We start from the raw sequence: 21,229 nt of genomic DNA on the forward strand, positions 1-21,229 counted from the left end.
ACACCAGATGCATGTACCTCTCACTCCACAAGACCTCTAGAACATGGTTCATCCAAAAATGAACATTTTTCTGTCTCTCCTGAAAATTATTTTTACATTCAGCGCCCTCACAAAGTGATTTCCAGAAAACTAAGAATGACGACATGTACACACACAGTAAAATTGAATGATTCCACCTCCAAGGTTCCAGCTAGATGTCTTCACTTCAGACTTATTTGACATATTGTTCGAGGAGTTGGAAATGACAGCATGAGGCTAAAGCTAAAGATCATTTGATTCTATCGATATCTTACAACAGTATGAAATCTCCCATGTGGTTCTTGAGTCTATCGATATCTCACAACAGTTTGAAATCTCCCATGTGGCTCTTGAGTCTATCTATATCTTACAACAGTTTGAAATCTCCCATGTGGCTCTTGAGTCTATCGATATCTTACAACAGCATGAAATCTCCCATGTGGCTCTTGAGTCTATCGATATCTTACAACAGTTTGAAATCTCCCATGTGGCTCTTGAATCTATCGATATCTCACAACAGTTTGAAATCTCCCATGTGGCTCTTGAGTCTATCGATATCTTATAACAGTTTGAAATCTCCCATGTGGCTCAAAAGTAGTACACCTGCTGGATTAACTTCTATCAAACTCATGGACAATATTCAAGACGTTCAGCAAATGAACTCAGTGTTTGTCATTACCCGCTACTAAATATACGACACACATTTGACTGCCAAGTAAAAAAGACATTCGTCACACTTTATCTACTCTTAATTTGTACTAGTAAATATGTATAGTATGTTGGATACACCAATAGATTTACAACTGGATGGATGTATGTTACTGGAAAAGTCTTGGATTTATTACTTGGAAATAAAAGGTGATTATACCAACACACTGTCTGTGATAGATGAAAGAAAGAAAACACAAACTTTGTAATTTATGAAATGTACATTAGTTACACCGTAAAGTGTATTTTGTGATATTAAATTGGTTAACTTTGAATTTTGTGAATGTCAGTATGTTGTACATGAACTGATTTAATTTTATTAGCATATGCGTTGGTTGTAGCATGAAAGAAAGAAAACATGTTCTGTGGTTTATGATGTGTGTACATGTTGAACCATAAAGTTGTGTTTTTTGAAATGCGAATATGTTAAACCCTGAATTGTGTTTTTACTGAACATTTCTTGTGGCATGAACAGTAAGTTTTAAATGTACATTGGTTATATCATTTAAATGTACATTGGTTATATGATTTACATGTACATTGGTTATATCATTTACATGTACATTGGTTATATCATTTAAGCGTACATTAGTTATATCATTTACATGTACATTGGTTATATCATTTACATGTACATTGGTTATATAATTTACATGTACATTGGTTATATCATTTACATGTACATTGGTTATATCATTTACATGTACATTGGTTATATCATTTACATGTACATTGGTTATATCATTTAAATGTACATTGGTTATATCATGAAAAAGAAAATAAACATATAAAATATATAAAATGTCATGTTTTGCTGATGGTCTAGTCTCAGAATTTTAAATACCATTATTATTGCTGCATCCTCCATTCTCAAAATGATTGACGAAAAGTCAGATCATCCTGGTATCTTCATCATCCTTTATTATGTCGATTGCTGAACCAATGGGTTCAGACAAAACTGATTTTGTTAAATGTGCGATTGAACAGATATAAAAGTATTGTTCAGTTGTCCTCCACAACATATTGTGTGGTGTTACAAAGATGTCATAAAGCTTACACTTTACCAAAAGAAAGTCAGGTAGAACCCATTCCATTTATAGATTAGGAATTTCTTGCAACGATGATGGGGTTGTGTCTGAATTTAGTCAAACACATCTTGACATCTTTGCTGACATGTTAGGAGAAGACATAAAAGAAAAAATTTAAACTGGCTGAAACGAAAAGACATCATAAAATATTATTCACATTACTAACATTTATTGCAACAAAGTAAAATACATTGCATCATCTTAACTTGGTGTTGCATAAAAGTATAAAAGACAAATATCAAGTGCAAATGTTAGCTAAACGGTCTGGAAAACCTTGGCTAATTTATGCGTATGTTGATGCCATTAATTTGCCACATGCGTACTTACTCATTAATTTAAAATGACCACCTTTGCTTGCTTGAAACTTCATACAAATTTGTTCCATGATTGATGTAAACAAGGTCCAGTCATTTGCATGCCACTTTTGTCACCTGTCTAAAAAACTATAAAAATATCATTCACGTCTTTTGGTTCTAAAGGTATCTTTTCAAAACCTCATCCTGCTACCAAACTGATTTGTACACTGTATGCCATCAGTCGCAAAATGAAATGCACAAGTATGTACAGATTTGTTACAGGCTAGTCTCAAAGAAATATTATAATGGGTTACTTTGACAGCACATCAGTTATTACAAGCATCAAATAAAACACCACCACCACCAACAACAACAACAAAAAAGCCATTTTTGTCCCAACATGCTGATCTAAGAATCGATACTCAAACAAAAAAATTATGAGACCCAGTAGAAGTGGCTATTTTGAAGGTGTCACTATTTGTTCATTTGTAAAATGGGATCATAATGACAAAGCTGAATGAGCCAGACCACTAAAAAGACACGAAAAAGAAGAGATATGGTACAGCAAATTCCCACTCGAAGAAGAAACCCAGAAAGAAAGAGACGTTCTGCTACTAAAATGCATACATACTCAAAAAAAAAGCCCACTTGGTGGTGGTCTCTTTGACCTTTTCTTCTCCTCCGTTCAAGTGATGCCTGCTAAACCTGATGTAAGACAATGTTTCCTAATTTGATTACAAAATGGAAACCCACTTCTAAGAAAATTTTACTTTGTTGATGTCTTCTAACTACTTTAGCTGCTGTAGCCAAAATCGTGGCCTCTTCTAAGAAATAAGTACACGACAGAACATGCATATTAGAGTTTACGGTACATGTCTCATCAAGAATTGGCAAGGGTTTGTCCATTACTTACACCAGAGTACCTAAAGCCATGTTGAAATGTCCTGACAATCAGTGGAGATGCATTCCAGTATAAAAAGAAGCGCTAAATAAGATTTATTTCAATTTTCCCTCCAGAAACAAAGATGTCACCCAATCCACATCTTCATCCCAAGAACCTTCCACTAAAACAGGAAGCAAGGGATCCACTCTTCATTTAGCAGATCATTAGGATGATTAATGTCAGTACTGACCAAATCCATAGCTCTGATACAAAAACAAATTATTAAAAAAGCACCTAAAGAAATAATACCATGTGTGAATTTTATTTGAAAGTTTTGGATGAAATTGTGCCATGACAAAGGTACGGAAACATCGAGTAAAAAAAAGATGACTTGTTTACCTCCTAATCATAATCTCACCAATATCTCACACTTACAACAACAATTACAAGCACTGATGGATCGAACAGATTTGTCAAAAACAAAAACATTGCAACCTTATAAACAATCACTGCAATGCCTTCAACTGTTTCACCAAATATCTTTATCTAGAATGAATCTGAAAGAAAAAGAAAAAGTAGCAAAAGTTCCAAAGAGGATGACATACACAGCTATGGGATGAAAGAAAAAGGATAAGAGGAAAAACGGCTTTAAGCTACACCAGATATGAAAATACTGAATTTGACAACACCAACATCAGTAATTGGTTGGATCAAAAAGATAATGTCCACACACACCCTTGCCATGAAAAGAAACAAAAACTGAAGGAAGTAAAGACTCAATTGGGTTTTTAATAGTTCGATGGTTCTAATCTTTGAGTAATGACTCCATGTCAAAGGAGAAGGATTTTCCAAATATTCCAAAAGAGGGTTGCTACTGTAATTGGAAGAGCTGTGGTGCCTGGCATTGGTGGTGATGATTCAGGCTACAGTTGTTCTTATTATTGTTAATTTATTTCAACAACAGATTGGGAAGGAGATAACCAATGCAATTGCTGAATAAAATTGTCCATAATTGCAAACTCAATTTTCCAGTGGCTGCTCTGATAACACAATACACCGAAAAGATTTAACAGAAAAAGATAATTTGATTTTTAGGGATATGTCCTCCACACTATATCCTTTCTAACAAATTATCACTTATTGGAGTAGATGTTTTCTCACTTTACGTGTTCCTTGATTAAAAATGCTTTCTTTTTCAATCAGATCGACTTCTTTCTTGGTCACTCATAACTCGGACATGTACAAAGTTGCTTTTACCAGTTCTTTGTTCAAATCTTTAGACAGGAGGATCATGCCCAAACACTTCTCCATTGACACAAAACAATTTTGTTGTCCAGTTAGGCAAAATACTTTTGTGAAAGGTGTATTTTGTTTTTCCAATGCAAACCCAATCTTCGGTGTTTAACACTTCTTTCTATTTTTACTGGTTTTTGACATTCCATACAATCGACCAAACATCACTTCATTTTCAGGTGTTAAATCATCTGGTGCACATCTGATGCTACAATGGTAGGATTGATTGGACGCTTTGACTAGACATGGTAACATGTCAATGCATTTGAGGGTATGTTGATGTAAAAATATTTCCATGAGATCTTTTAAAATTCTTTGAAAATGTTCCACCACACTAGCTTTTGTTTCAGGATTTTCAGTGGTAGAAATGAGCATGTCTTCTTTTTCAATTCTTATTGAAATATTTGGTTAAGATATTTGGTGCCTTTGCCTGTTTTCCATCTTATAGGGTGTCAAACCTTTTGTTTCAAAGCTTGTTTTAAGGCTCGCACTAACTCAAAAGAATTATCCAAGTTGATTTTGAAAGCACATCAGTGACACAAATTAAATAATTCTGACCTCATGATGCAAAATGAGAGACATCTGCTAAATCTGCTTGTCATTGATGATTGATAGCATCTGCATTGGTTTGACATCCATAAAATCTTTGCTGAATGGGTTTGTGTAACGTGCAACTCGGTTTTTCTTGTGACCAATGTCGTACATCCTGGAGACATAAACTTTAGAGCTTGTTTCACCATTCAATTACTGAATTCCACCTTACCCAGTGGCATGAGCAGTGTTGTAGTAAATCCCAACTGAAAGGTCTCCATGAGTTTGTTGCTGGTTTTCATTAACTTATCCAACTACTAATGCTCTTTTCTTCGTGTGGTACTTTTGTGGAATGCTTTGCATGCCCGATGAGCAGAAAGTGTGGTATCTGAAAAGTGGTAATTAGCTTGAACAAAGTCATATGTCATCTAAGAATGGCTTACATTTGTAGAAGTCAGGTAAATTAGAGTAATGAAACAAAAAACAAGTTTGTAATGATGCTAAGTATAAGTCAACTTTACATAATTATCATTCTTCAACTTCAACTTATTGCTCCTCATTATTATCATTCTTCAACTTCAACTTATTGCTCCTCATTATTATCATTCTTCAACTTCAACTTATTGCTCCTCATTATTATCATTCTACAGCTTGAACTTATTGCTCCTCATTATTATCATTCTACAGCTTGAACTTATTGCTCCTCATAATTATCATTCTACAACTTCAACTTATTGCTCCTCATTATTATCATTCTACAGCTTGAACTTATTGCTCCTCATTATTATCATTCTACAGCTAGAACTTATTGCTCCTCATTATTATCATTCTACAGCTTGAACTTATTGCTCCTCATTATTATCATTCTACAACTTCAACTTATTGCTCCTCATTATTATCATTCTTCAACTTCAACTTATTGCTCCTCATAATTATCATTCAGGGCCCCGAGTGGTCGAGTGGTCTAAAGTGCTCTCCATTACGGATCACTGCCATCTCACCTCTGTCTGCATGGGTTCGAGTCTCGGATTCAGCCTATGTGGGTATGTGAAAAAGCTTGCCAGTAGCTTCTCGTGGGTCGGTGGTTCTTTCCGGGGTTTTCCCGGGTTCTTCCTCCACCATTAATACTGGCCGCCATGTATAGCCTATCTTGTGCTGAAAAATGGCGTTAAACCCTACAACAACAACAACAACAATAATTATCATTCTACAACTTCAACTTATTGCTCCTCATAATTATCATTCTACAACTTCAACTTATTGCTCCTCATAATTATCATTCTACAACTTCAACTTATTGCACTCATAATTATCATTCTACAGCTTCAATTTAATATTTTTCATGAACAAGTCCATGCACAGAATAATCAATTCAAAATACAGAAGAAATTTAAGAAAGAAATAAAGATAGGGCTTGCCCAGATAATGTACAAACTTCTGCACATTTGGTTGAATATAGAAATTTGTGTGCATCCTGCAATCATGCTTTTTGATCCATACCTGACCCCAACTAAGCCTAAATTATCTAGGTTATTAATTAATTCACAAACAGACTGTATACACTAGTTGATAACAAGTGTTATTCATGTGTGCTCTGTTTATTACTAACCAAAAGCTCATGTATATAATTATCATTGAAACAATGCCAGTAGTGAACATCATAATAATAATAAAATAATATCAGAATTTTATTGTTCGTCAGTGTTTGCAGCCTTGGAATTATTCAATTACATTTTTATGTACATCAGTTTTGGATCTACAATATGTCACAAAAGGAGGTTGTTTCTGACTTGAACTATGTGCTATTGTTGAATATTTTATCTGGCAGTTCACTAAAATGTATAGGTGAAAAATGTTGCTTTGTGGTTTCCATGTTTTAAATGGGAGTTTGGGGTGACTGATATTTGAACTTGTCATTCAACTCCATAGAGGGTATATTCTAGAGCTGAAAACTTAGTGGGGAAATTACCCCACTTCATTTGGAAAAGGGGGATATTTTGTGCATATATGACATATTTAATGAAGCAATGTAGATTTAGCTTGTAGATGGTGCAAATATTTTCACCCATCAATTTACGTTTATTGCTATTTTTTCTCCAAATAAGCATGAATCCTGCAATCATGCATCCTAGAATGGACAGTGAAATTCATTTAAATATTTCCAAACAAATTTTCACATTGAACAGGCTCAAAATAGTTAATGCTTCTATTTATTTTTTGTTTGTTGCAGCCAAATTGTGAACAGATGTGTAATGGAGATGGATATTGGATAACTGGCTGTGATGTAAGTACTAAATATACAGTGGTCTAACAAACTTTGTTCTAGCTATCCATCATACAAACATAAGAAATATGCATAAGGTAAAATCTTGTGATTTTTTTTAAGGGTGTCCACTTTTGTACAATAGATGTTTTTATTCAGGTTGAAATGATGTGATAATTACACTATGATTATTACCTAAATGTATTGTAGTGCTTTGAACTCGGGGAGACATTGGGCTTATTGGTAGGGCCAAGGGAATATTGTGGTATGGTCCTTTGTCCGTCCTCTTCTAAAATACCCCTTTTTGTTTCAGTTGCAATTTAGCAAGGTTTTGCTTTAGCAGATTTAAATTCATGTATTGTTGTGTATATTTGATTTAATTTTATTTGATTTAATTTAATTGTTTGTTTGTTAGTTTTATTTTTTTTAATTCTATTACTTGCTATTGTAATGTAACTTTATTTACTGGAATAGAGTTCAGTTCTGACTGATTTTTTTAAATTATGTAAACAACTTTATAGAGACATTGTATCTAATGCTGACCTAGTTCCTGACCTTGATTCAGAAATCAGTGAGAGTTATAGTAAACAACTTTTTTAAATGTTTTTTTTAATTCTTTCTCAGAGTAAGCTTCATAAAGTGAAATCAAGGACATACTTGGAGTATGTGACAAATAACATGTAGCAATTGTTACAAACTCTGTTTTTTTCAGAGGATTGACCCACATCCGGGCATCTGTTTTGCACTGTAGCTAGATTTATTATTGATGTTTTGAGAATAATAAAAAAATTCTTGCCATAACACTTGAGAAGTCAGAGTGTTTTATGTTGTGACCAGATTTGGGCTAATTATTTTATTTTCTTCAAATTATTTGGATTCCAAGAAATTATTTATCCCTCGAAATTCTTGTGTTATAAAATTAATTATTGGACAAGGACAGTTGTCAAAATTTATACAGAATTCAAATTGGAATATTATTTTCTGTGATTCAACAAAGAACTGTTGACACATCATTGCAACAATGACCACAGCATATGTCATCGCCTTCCATTTTGGATTTCATTGTGATTCAAACTCAGTTTCATTAGGACATTTTATTACTAGGACTTATAATTTTTAAACCTTGGATTATTTTTGGATTTGATTCGTAACACCTTAAGTTCTTTTTCTCATTTTTACCTTGTTTTTCTAGGGAAATAAATTATTTGTTAAATTTTATAAAGCTTGTTTTCTTCACTTTTTCCTTGTTATGTTTTGTAAGAGCCTAAATATATAACTGTATAAATTAATTTAATTTAAATTAAATATTTTGCTAAAAGATAAAATAAAAGTATGTAGTATACTGATAGATGAGGAAAAAATGGCACTTTTTCATTTTAGAGATGTATAATTTTTATTTGACATTTTATCTAAAAACAATTTTTCAGCATCCTGGATGTGCTGGAACATGTTCAACATTATATGATAACTACTGTGAGTATTAATATAGTAAGAAATTTGGCTGTACTTAAGCATAAGATTTTAGATTGACTGGCTGTATGTCAAGTGAGCTTATGATATAGCCCTTCGTCCATTTTGTGCCAGTGCATATTTGCTGTTTACATCTTCTCAAAAAGCACTCAACTCAATTTGACTAAATTTAACAGAAAGGTGCCTGGCATGAATGTCTTTAAATTTGTTAAAATGATGCCAGTCTGCTTTCAAGTATGGCCACTGTTACTAAAAATAGGAATAAACTTTTAAAGATAAATTCTTATAAATAATTTAACATAACTTCACCAAATTTTGAAGTAAACATTCTGGCATAGATAGCATTCAGATTTGATCAACTTTTGACTGTAAGCAACATTTCTTGGCAAGAATCATAGGAAAATGATTTGATGGGAAATAGCTCTGTATCAATAAAAAATACTCATGGTTCTTTGTTGCAACTCAAATTTATTTATACTGCTGCTTTAGGAAACAGGTAGTATATATGACATACATTACATGTACACATGTGTGTGCATCTGTTCTCTCGGTCATGCATCAGCTTTTCCATCTGATAGTATGTCTGCCCAGTCCGTCCTGCAACAGTTACCCTTCTTTCAGTGCACAGAGTTGAGACCTTTGTTGAGAAGCCATTGAAAACTTGGAGTGTGTGTACACCTTGGGATAATGGTGTATCACATGCCAAAACCCTGATTACTGGGAACTATTTTCTCATGTTAATTTAATATTTCTTAAAATTATGCACAGGCTCTAACTTCAGAATATTTTAACATATTAGAATATCTTCACTTCTTTGGATGCATCATAACTTTGTAACTGTGACCAGGCAGTGTATTTATTAAAAGTTTTATTTATTTTAATTTTGTTATCATCACTTAAAATACTGACATTTTCCATAGAAGAGGCCATATGTTATTGCCTGCTTACTAGCATCTTGGGTGTTGTTTAGTTAATTCCTGCTTACTAATAGCATGGATGTTGTTTAGTTTATTCCTGCTTACAAGCAGCTTGGGTGTTGTTTACTTAATTCTTGCTTACAAGCAGCTTGGGTGTTGTTTAGTAATTCCTGCTTACAAGCAGCTTGGGTGTTGTTTACTTAATTCTTGCTTACAAGCAGCTTGGGTGTTGTTTAGTAATTCCTGCTTACAAGCAGCTTGGGTGTTGTTTACTTAATTCTTGCTTACAAGCAGCTTGGGTGTTGTTTAGTTAATTCCTGCTTACAAGTAGCTTGGGTGTTGTTTAGTAAATTCTTGCTTGCAAGCAGCTTGGGTGTTGTTTAGTTAATTGCCACTTATTAACAGCTTGGGTGTTGTTTACTTAATTCTTGCTTACAAGCAGCTTGGGTATTGTTTACTTAATTCCTGATTACAAGCAGCTTGGGTGTTGTTTAGTTAATTGCCACTTACTAACAGCTTGGGTGTTGTTTACTTAATTCTTGCTTACAAGCAGCTTGGGTGTTGTTTAGTTAATTCCTGCTTACAAGCAGCTTGGGTGTTGTTTACTTAATTCTTGCTTACAAGCAGCTTGGGTGTTGTTTACTTAATTCCTGCTTACAAGTAGCATGGGTGTTGTTTAGTTAATTCCTGCTTACAAGCAGCTTGGTTGTTGTTTAGTTAATTGCCACTTACTAACAGCTTGGGTATTGTTTAGTTAATTCCTGCTTACAAGCAGCTTGGGTGTTGTTTACTTAATTCCTGATTACAAGCAGCTTGGGAGTTGTTTACTTAATTCCTGCTCACAAGCATCTTGGGTGTTGTTTAGTTAATTCCTGCTTACTAACAGCTTGGGTGGTTTGTTAAATAGATTTTTGTCTATAAAAATACATCTTTTTTATAAAATGTTTTATGAATAAAATTTGTATAAAGTTGAAATATCATTGAAGAGAACTTATGTATTGGCAATCATTGCAACCTAACTGTAATCACATATACATGAAAATGAAAATACAAGCAAAAATATAATGTCATAAGATTAATGCACACACACACGTGCACACACACACACACACACACACACACACACACACACACACACACACACATATTATTTGTGAAAATAAATAAGCCAGTGATGGAATATGAGAATCAGTTAAATTTGTTCTATATTTCATTAGATAATAGTTCAAAAGAGGTAGGGTAATGATTACTGACATCATTACATTAGCAATTACCAATGTCAGTACATTAGCAATTACCAATGTCAGTACATTAGCAATTACCAATGTCAGTACATTAGTAATTACCAATGCCAGTACATTAGCAATAGCCAAAGGCAGTACATTAGCAATTACCAATGCCAGTACATTAACAGTAACCAATGCTGGTACATTAGCAATAGCTAAAGGCAGTACATTAGCAATTACTAAAGCCAGTACATTAACAGTAACCAATGCTGGTGCATTAGCAATAGCTAAAGGCAGTACATTAGCAATTACCAATGCCAGTACATTAACAGTAACCAATGCTGGTACATTAGCAATAGTTAATGGCAGTACATTAGCAATTACCAATGCCAGTACATTAACAGTAACCAATGCTGGTACATTAGCAATAGCTTTAGGCAGTACATTAGCAATTACCAATGCCAGTACATTAACAGTAACCAATGCTGGTACATTAGCAATAACCAATGTAAGTACATTAGTAAATACAAATGCCAGTACATTAACAGTAACCAATGCTGGTGCATTAGCAATAGCTAAAGGCAGTACATTAGCAATTACCAATGCCAGTACATTAACAGTAACCAATGCTGGTACATTAGCAATAGTTAATGGCAGTACATTAGCAATTACCAATGCCAGTACATTAACAGTAACCAATGCTGGTACATTAGCAATAGCTTTAGGCAGTACATTAGCAATTACCAATGCCAGTACATTAACAGTAACCAATGCTGGTACATTAGCAATAACCAATGTAAGTACATTAGTAAATACAAATGCCAGTACATTAACAGTAACCAATGCTGGTGCATTAGCAATAGCTAAAGGCAGTACATTAGCAATTACCAATGCCAGTACATTAACAGTAACCAATGCTGGTACATTAGCAATAGCTTTAGGCAGTACATTAGCAATTACCAATGCCAGTACATTAACAGTAACCAATGCTGGTACATTAGCAATAACCAATGTAAGTACATTAGTAAATACAAATGCCAGTACATTAACAGTAACCAATGCTGGTACATTAGCAATAGCTTTAGGCAGTACATTAGCAATTACCAATACCAGTACATTAACAGTAACCAATGCTGGTACATTAGCAATAGCTAAAGGCATTACATTAGCAATTACCAATGCCAGTACATTAACAGTAACCAATGCTGATACATTAGCAATAGCCAAAGGCAGTACATTAGTAATTACAAATGCCAGTACATTAACAGTAACCAATACTGGTACATTAGCAATAGCTAAAGGCAGTACATTAGAAATTATCAATGCCAGTACATTAATAGTAACCAATGCTGGTACCTTAGCAATAGCTAAAGGCAGTACATTAGCAATTACCAATGCCAGTACATTAACAGTAACCCATGTCGGTACATTAGCAATAACCACTGTCAGTACATTAGTAATTACCAATGCCAGTACATTAGCAATAATCAATGCTGGTACATTAGCAATTACCAATACCAGTACATTAGCCATTACCAATGCTGGTACATTAGTAATAGCCAATGGCAGTACATTAGCAATTACCAATCCCAGTACATTAACAGTAACCAGTGCCGGTACATTAGCAATAACCAATGCCAGTACATTAGCAATTACCAGTGCAAGTACATTAGCAATTACCAATGCCAGTAGACTAGCAATTACCAATGACCAGACATTAACAATTACCAGTCACTGTACATTAGCACTTACCAATGCTGGTACGTTAGCAGTTACAAATGCCAGTACATTAACATTTACCGATGACTGTACATTAGTAATAATCAATGCAGGTACATTAGCAACTACCAGTTACTGTACATTTGCAATTACCAATGCTAATACATTAGCATTTACCAATGCCAGTACATTAGCAATTACCAATGATGATAGATTAGCAATTACCAATGACTACATTAGCAATTACCAGTGTCAGTACATTAGAAATTACCAATAACTGTACATTGACAATTACCATTGCCAGTACATTAACAATTATCAATGCATCTCTGCCAGTTACAATGTTTGAATATGTGTAACTTAATAGGAAACATTAGTTTTGTTAAGATAATTGATTTTCTGCATTAACTGGAGGTTAATTTTATGAGTACTGATATGGTAAATTTGCTCTTTTTTCAGTTTATCATCAAAATTTCCTCGTTCCCTCGCCATCCACTATATTCATTGTTCAGAATGGAAGAGATGTGGAGTTATTATGGATGAATCCCAAATCAGACAATGCTATCATTTATGTTGTGGAGCAGCACACAACAGACCCTCAGCTATCAACTACTAACATTACTTACACAGGATGGGTATTTACATTTTATCTTGTGAATACCATATTTAGTACATGTATGAAGAAGGCCAGTATAGTGTACTTTGGTAATTCTTACAGAAAGAAGCTTTTTTTCAATGAACATGTTGTATATGCATATAATTTGCCAAGAGCTCCGGGTCTGCACTGTTTGTTCTCCCTGCACTTTTAGAGAGGGAAAGGTGGGGACTTTGTGATCTGCCCAACTGTGCATGCATTTGTAATGTGTTTCAACGTCTTCCAAATTGTTCAAGATAGTGTCTTTAAACCTTGGGATTGGTCTGTAGATTTGCACAATGGTTTTAGAATTCATTGCAGCCATTGTTGCATGGTGTATGCGTATTATTCAGCTAATACTGATACATTGCTCCATCTTGATAAATAAACCTATAGTGTATTAGAAGTAGAAGTTGTACAGTAAGTGAGATCTGCATATATAATTGAGACGCTTTGCATCTCATTGTCTGAGCTTGTTACCTCTCCAGATCTATAGACTATATTTCTCATATCAGTTTTTATAAACTTGGTATGTGGGTTTATGTCATCAAGATTCATGGACACCATCAGTTATGAACAAGAGATTATTTATGTTATGTATACATTACAGACCATGATCTACTGGTTAACAGACTTTTAACAGTCAGGTACATGTTTTGGACTGTGCACATCATAGACCCTGATCGACTGGAAGTCAACAGTTGTGCACATGTTCTAGACAGTGTACCAGTTGTGTACATCTTATAGACAGTTTACATCATAGACCATGATTAACTGGTCAACAGTTGGTACATATTAGAGCCAGTTAATGTCATAGCCCCAGATACATTGGCAGTTAACATTTGTGTTCATGTTATAGTCAGTTTTCATCATAGACCTAGATCCATTGGTTCTTCAAATGTACATTACCCAATCAGAATACCTCAGGAGAACTACTACTACCTCACAAATCCAGCCCTCCCAGATACTGCTTTTAGCTAAAGGGAGCTAAAAGTTGTCTGCCAACCTATGTGGCAGTTGGGCAGAGTGATCTCCCCTCACATGTAAGACTTTATGGCAAAGCCTAAGAATACATCAGTATCTTCTTCTGCTCATGCCAAGTAACATGCCCTCATCATGAGAGACCTCACAAAAGCCAGAATCTACATGGAAAATATACCATTACAAATTGGAGGATTTTTTTAACTTCTAGGGAAATTATACTCCATCTATATTTCCAGGTACAATATTACAATATTTATGTGTGCAGGATTTTATGCCCTTAAGAAACTCCTTATATATGTATAATTCCATATATAGGTGAGTTTCATTTACCATGGCATCCTTATTCTTGGATCACCATGCTTCAAAGATTCTACATGTACATGCCATCCTTGACCTTCCCTACAGTTATCATTGATTGCTATAATAACTTTTTTTCCTGGTATTAACCATCATTTGGTATAGCTCTGTGCCCACACTGTATTCAGGCATCACATGTGCTGGCCCACAGGTTTATACATCTCCTTACAGGTGGTATTGTCATTATATTTTACCTGTATGCTTCATTGCTGTCTGTTATCAATTTCTGGGTCAATTTTTTAAGATTTAGCTCTGCACAGACATTGCATTCTAAAAGACAGGTGCAGGGCTACAGTTTTAGATGTTTTGCTGTATTTTTCTTACAGATTAGAACTATGGGCAAAGCATGAAAACACATAGCTCAGGAGGAATGCATCACCAGTTTAAATGTTGATGTTTACTCAGTGTAAAACTTTCTGGTGGACAAGGGAGATAAATAAACTTACCACTCAGCAACGAGGCACCAGACATTGCCATGCTCTGAAATAGTTCTGCCACCCAAGTCACCACCACAGGACTCAGCATTTTGGCAACTCCCACTACCTTGCCCCCTCAGGTTTTGACTTGATTCCTATTGTGGAAGAGTGAGGGACAGAGCTAACAGACAGCAAAGTTCCCTCTTCCTCAACAGACAAAGCCACACTTCATTTGTTGACAATCGGCAGTTAATATGCAATATAGTTGCTGTGGCTGCAATGTTGGACTTTCGTCTCTGTGGCTATTTTCCAACAGGTGGATCATAGCTCATCTTCTCTGAATACCTCAGGGCATGCATGGTTGTCAGTCTCAAGCCCGGGCAGTTGATGCTGTATTAATAGTTTCTAAATGACCTGGATGCATACACCTACCCTCCAACACCTCTGATTCCAAAAAGTGATACAGAAAGCAAGAGAATCAATATGTCACCTTATCCTTCTTGCACCACTCAGATGGGAGAAGTCATGGATCAACAATCTCATCAATCTTGCAATGGGAACTCCTCAGAGACTTTGAATCTTCCCTCCTCTACTCAAACAACCATGATGGCAGTTGTTTCATTCCTACTCAGAGCTACACAACCTGCATGTCTGGATCATATGAAACAGGCCCTCAGAAATAAACAGTTCTCATGACCAGTCTTGGAAAAAATTGCTATAACAAGAAGATCCTCCACTCTGAAAGCATACGATGGCAAATGGCATGTTTTCACCCAGTTTTGCTCAAACAAACACATCATACCTCTCCAGGCATCTATACTGTAAATAGCTAACTTCCTCTGGCTTTTTGTAGAGAGAAGTTTGCATTGAGTACTGTAGGATAGAAGGTTACTGCTCCATGAACACTGACACCTTTCATCATTATGGAAGGAAGGATGTCAGACAAAAAGAGGACTAATCCAACCTACTTTCCAACTTTGATTATAACGACCTTAAACGTTAGTCTTATGCCCAATGTGGAACCTGTCTTGGGTGTTAACTAGCTGAACAAGACATAGTTGAATCACCTTCAAGGGCATCACTGGTGCACCTTTCATACAAGAACTGCTTCCACATGATGTTAGCAATTGAAGGCAGAATTAGGGAAATACATGCCCTATCAGCAGACGCAAATTATGTGCAGATCCGACAAGATGGATCAGTCTTACTCATGATGGCATTCTCTTTTATCACTAAGCACTGGCTTCCTTTTACAGATAACCAGACTTTTGTCATGAAGCCTCAGTCTAGTCTGGACACATCAGCTTAAGGTCACCTACAAGACCCAGTTCAGGGTTTCAAGTGGTCCCTTAATTGACCAGAGCCTTTGCATCAAGGGAGATCATGCCTCTTTTTATTTTCCAGGAAACAACAGGAGGATATATAAAAACATACTTTCTCATTCTGGATTAAGTGGTTTATTCAGTAGGCATATAGAGAAATAACCCCAGCTCAATTGAAAGTATTATGCATTTTGGCTCACACAGTTAGAGCAGTTGCCATCTGGCTAGCATTTGACTGGAATTGTTTGCTAACCAACATCGTTCAGGCCATGGGATGAAGGTCAGAGTCCACATTCTTTCAATTTTAACCCTGAGATCTGTCATCCTAGAGGGTCCAGTTAGATCTGGTAGGACCTATATATGCAGCTCAACAGGCCACCATTCCAGGTCAATTGACAGCTTCTTAAGACATGACTTCACGACTTCCACTGGATTCGGGGGGGGGGATTTTTTTCTTCTCATTTGAAACTGCGCCCTAACAGCTGGAGTCCCCTCTAGTTTTTCTTAGAAGCTGTCTCATATACCTTTGGGGACTGGAGCTGATATCTCCTGGGTAAGGGGATATACCTCTCTCCACCTCTTACCTATTCTCTTAAGGTATTATGATTGTGTATTGTGTTTGAAGAAGAAACCAATTTCTCCTAGTAAAACATGTTTCTTTGAAAATACTTACCCAATCATAATAAAAATACACCCTCCTGGCCACCATACAGTTACATAGTTAGAGAGCTAACCTTCCACTCCAGTAGTAACTGACGTATTCTTAGGCTTAACTGCCAGGTCTTATATATTATGGGATATCACTCTGCTCGAGCATCACATAGGTTGGCAGACAACTTTAAGTTCCCTGTTGCTAAAAGTAGTTTCTGGGAGGGCTGGATTTGTGAGGTAGTGGTAGTTGGTATTATGGTTAGGTAAGTATTCTCGAAGAAATATGTTACTAGGAAAATTTGGTTTGTTAATAGTTGGGTACATGTTATAGACAGTGCACATCACTGACCATGATCCACTATCAGTTAACAGTTGCCTACATATAGATAATTTACATCACTGACCCTGATCCACTAACAGTTATCAGTTATGTACATGTGTCATGTAAATCTATATTGTAGGCTTAACTGTTGTACATGATTGTAGATTGTATCTTAAGATAATGGTCATTTGTAAACAGGATCTGTACATGACTAACTGTTTTTCTATGATTTTAAGTTGCAAAAGGCATGTTTATGTAGCAAGAGTGCAATGTCAGTCTTGTTTACCGTTAGACTAGGTTTTTCAATTGGAAAGTCTTCACTTCCTATTATGTTATAGGTGAAGCAAAAATCTATATAGAAACTTCATAAACAAATAATTCATTCCTGTTTTGAGACCAGTATATTGAAATCTTTTATACTTTTGTTATGATTCTAGAGGAATTCTTTATTTAAATTATTCACTGGAATTACTAAGAGATCACTGACTTACGATTAAAGCTCCGATACCACTGTTTTTCATAAATTTCACCATCTTCCAAAAAGAACCTAAAGTTTGGAAACAATGGAATGTGTAGTTACAAAAGTTATTTCATAAACCATTTTTTAAAATTATCAAGATGTTAGGCTTAAATGACGTTCAGATGTTCAGTTTAGAATTAAGAGGTGCCACCCCTTAATTTCGTCACTCACCTACAAGCTTTTCATGTTTGATATTTTCTAACTGATGATTATTTTTTGCAAGAGATAATTCTGGGTTCCCTAACTGGTGTAGATTTTGTGATGTCCCCAAAATCATACATTTTGTTTTACCTTCATTAATTACCTTTCTATTTTGTTGTGCCCAGTTTTGGACTCTAAAATGGTCTGAGTTTAATCTATTTTGGATAACTTCAGTATCAGAATTAGATGTTTGCAAAGTTGCATTGTCTGCAAACAAATCTGTATTTGTGGATTCATTATTTAATCATAGATTATTGATAAGATAAGGAAGAGGAGAGGGCCCAAAACTGAGCCTTGAGGGACCACTGAATAAATTGTGTGAGTTTGAGAGCTAATATTGACAATGAATACTTGTTGAGACCTTTGGTTTAGGTATTATCTAAGATCAAAGGCTTTCTTGAAGTCAAGGAAAATAATCCCAGTGATATGTCAATTATACTTTTTATTCAGCCAAATATCAGTTAATTTGGTAAGTTCTGTTTGGCATGAGTGGTACTTTCTAAATCCTGATTGCACTTTATGAATAGACAGTAAGTTCAAAAAATGTATAGACCTGTTTGGCTACTTGCTTTTCAAATAATTTTGACAATATAGGTAGAATTGATATTGGTCTGTAATTCCCTGGATCCTCATTTTCTTCTTTCTTAAAGATAGGTGTAACCTTTGCACATTTCAGTGTTTCAGGAAAATTACCACTCATTATACTCAAGTTAATGATATGCGTTAATGACTTTGTTATTACTGGTGCACGTATTTTAAAAATTTGTGGACCAATACCATCCAAACCAGAGGATTTATTAATATTTACCATAATGAGCATATAAAAATCATCAGCTTCACTAACATTATCTACTGAAAAATAATTGTCATCAGAAATATTAGCTCTTATAAATGATAGAAGGGCATCAAATTCAAATGGGATGTTAGTCTGGTTCTGAATACTGTTACTGGAGATGCTTATGAAGAAATTGTTGAACATTTCCACAATGTCTTGTACAGATGTTGCTATATCATCATTTTGCTTAAGTCAAGGGGGAAAACAACTGTTCTTGCGTGGGTTCAGCTCTTTTAGATGCTTCCACAATGTCTTGGTACTCTTACTTTCATTAATACCGGTAGCCTGTTTATGGTAGTTATCTTTTGCCTAAGTTATCTAGCAGGAAAATAAAAGTATTGAGCATCTCTTTTATGACTGCAGTATTACTTCACAGTTTTGGTACCGTTTTATTGAAGTTTTTGCACCTTTTTGCCCAAATATTGTACATCTGTCCAAAAAAGAAACATTCTTAGGAAGTGAACAACTGGACAGTTTGGGTAATTTCCTGCTTATTTTGGCAAAATATTATATTTAAATAGTTGCAATGCATAAGAACATTGAAAAATACACTGCTAAGGTAAATAAAAAAGAGGACCAATTTCTTCAAAAATGGACCTCAGTAATGAACATGTAACTTGTATCTGACTTGACGGTAAACTTGAACAAAATACTGTAATGTCACAAAGTCCATCTCACCTAGATTGTGTGCCATATGCATGTGTGTATGCGTGTGTGTGTGTTTTTTCTTTCTCTGTAGACTATATTTATTATCCCTAGATTATCTGATAACCAGAAATGTTTAATTGTAAGGTGACCTTGTAATGGTTCCCCGACCCATTGGTGAACCTATTACAGGGTTAAAAAAAAAAAAATCTAGTAGGTGCTTGGCTTTATTTCTCCACTTTCTTTAGTTTTTAATGTTTTTTTTCTTGTGGAAATTATCGTTTAAGTGCCTAGCCTCAAAGCATAGCTAACGTTTGCCCATGAATGTAGACTAAATTTTAAAATATTTGTAAACATATTCACTTACATTTGAATTCAGGACATAAGTTTTCTCATTGGAACTTATGTGGTCTACCTGATTTCTGACAGGTTGACTGCTAAAATGGGGGTAAACAGACCTGACCTTGTTTACAAATTTAATGGAATTTTCCAACAATATGGAAGAGTATTTTTCTAAATTGGCTATTGCAACATAGGTCAAGAGGAGATTTATAAAAGGTTGTTTATAAGAGAATTATTCATTCCTATTTTAACATCGATCAAGTGGAATCGTCTTTTAGCTGTGTTCAGTTATATTTTGAAAGGATTTATTAATTAAATTGTTCATTGGAATTACAAAGTGCTCATTGACTTTTGTATTATTGTGAATTAATTTAAAGATATTCTGGATTACTATCATTATAATACATATACATGAAGACAAAACCTGAATCTGTTGGGTCCCATGACTGTGCCCCATATAACCACCAGACCCAATTAAAGCAGCACAGCCTCTGAGATTGCTGGATTTACCAGTGAATTTTGACAGAGAGAAGATTTTATTAATCATCTTCTTAACTTGATGGAGTGGTCAATGTTCAAGTGATGCTGTGTTACTTTAATTAAGAGAGTGGATTATCATTCACATAGGGAATCCAGTCTTTCTTCACTAGAAGGATACTTGAAGTATACATGGGATGCACAGCATTCCCCCCTACTATTATCTATTCTCCTAACATTGATGTGATCGGGAAATGAATTTAAAGGAGAAAACAAATTTTTAAATAAATATGTCTTAGAGAATACTTACCCAATCACATTACTTAAAAAGCCTCCCAACCACCCCACAATGTGAGCATCCTTGATGGTAAGTTGCACAGCTTAAAAACTAGTGACACCCAGTGGGGTGGCAAGGGGAGGTAAAGGGCAAGAGTTATTACCCTATGTCTATGGGAAAAAGAAAGTACAAATATTCGTTTTTTTATTAGGGCTGGATTCAGGAGCTAGCTGGTTTATATCCCTAGTGTTAATGTGATTGGGTAAGTATTCTTGGAGAAAAATAATTTACATACAAAATAATTTGAAAATGTTAACTCTGACATGCAAGAAAATATCAGATATGGTTTCTTTACTTTGCTGTTTAAAGAATAAAAGGAGAGAAGAAATGGGCTTCTGTCAGATTCCTGGACATTCATTTGGGCCAGAAGATCATTATTTACATTGAAGGACTCTAAAAGTTTTTGTTGAAATTATTGAAAGTCTGTTTCTCAGTGGCACTACACCACAAACATATCTTAACATCTTAACAAAGTCATTGTTTCCCAGAGTTTGTCATGTATGTATATTATTGCTACAAATATTGATGCTAACCAATTAAAAAGCAATAAACATTTGTAGATGTGTTAGAAAGCAGTTTTAAAATTAATTAATGTTATAAATTTTGTTTACAATTCCAGGTACATGGTGATGGTTATAAAGTTCAACTACAAGATATTTGTGATCATAGTAGATTCAGGATTATGGCCATCAATCAGTTTGGATCCCTAGGATTTGGTAACCCTGTATACCTTTCAGGTAGTATTGTATATTGAAAATTTGAAATCAGTATGAA

General features: G+C 34.9%; 1 protein-coding gene across 1 annotated transcript in view; it reads left to right on the forward strand.

Moving 5' to 3' along the window:
- The window catches only part of LOC149805747 (uncharacterized), a 313,385-nt gene that overhangs the window by 32,763 nt on the left and 259,393 nt on the right, over window positions 1-21,229 (forward strand). The window contains exons 2-5 of the mRNA XM_089950417.1: window positions 7,048-7,101; window positions 8,508-8,553; window positions 12,872-13,047; window positions 21,075-21,192. Of these exons, the coding sequence (XP_089806543.1) occupies window positions 7,048-7,101; window positions 8,508-8,553; window positions 12,872-13,047; window positions 21,075-21,192 (394 nt within the window). The remainder of the gene's footprint in view (window positions 1-7,047; window positions 7,102-8,507; window positions 8,554-12,871; window positions 13,048-21,074; window positions 21,193-21,229) is intronic.

The sequence above is a fragment of the Sinohyriopsis cumingii genome, chromosome 2 (genome assembly GCF_028554795.1).
Source record: "Sinohyriopsis cumingii isolate HCF-2022 chromosome 2, ASM2855479v2, whole genome shotgun sequence".
NCBI lineage: Eukaryota > Metazoa > Mollusca > Bivalvia > Unionida > Unionidae > Sinohyriopsis > Sinohyriopsis cumingii.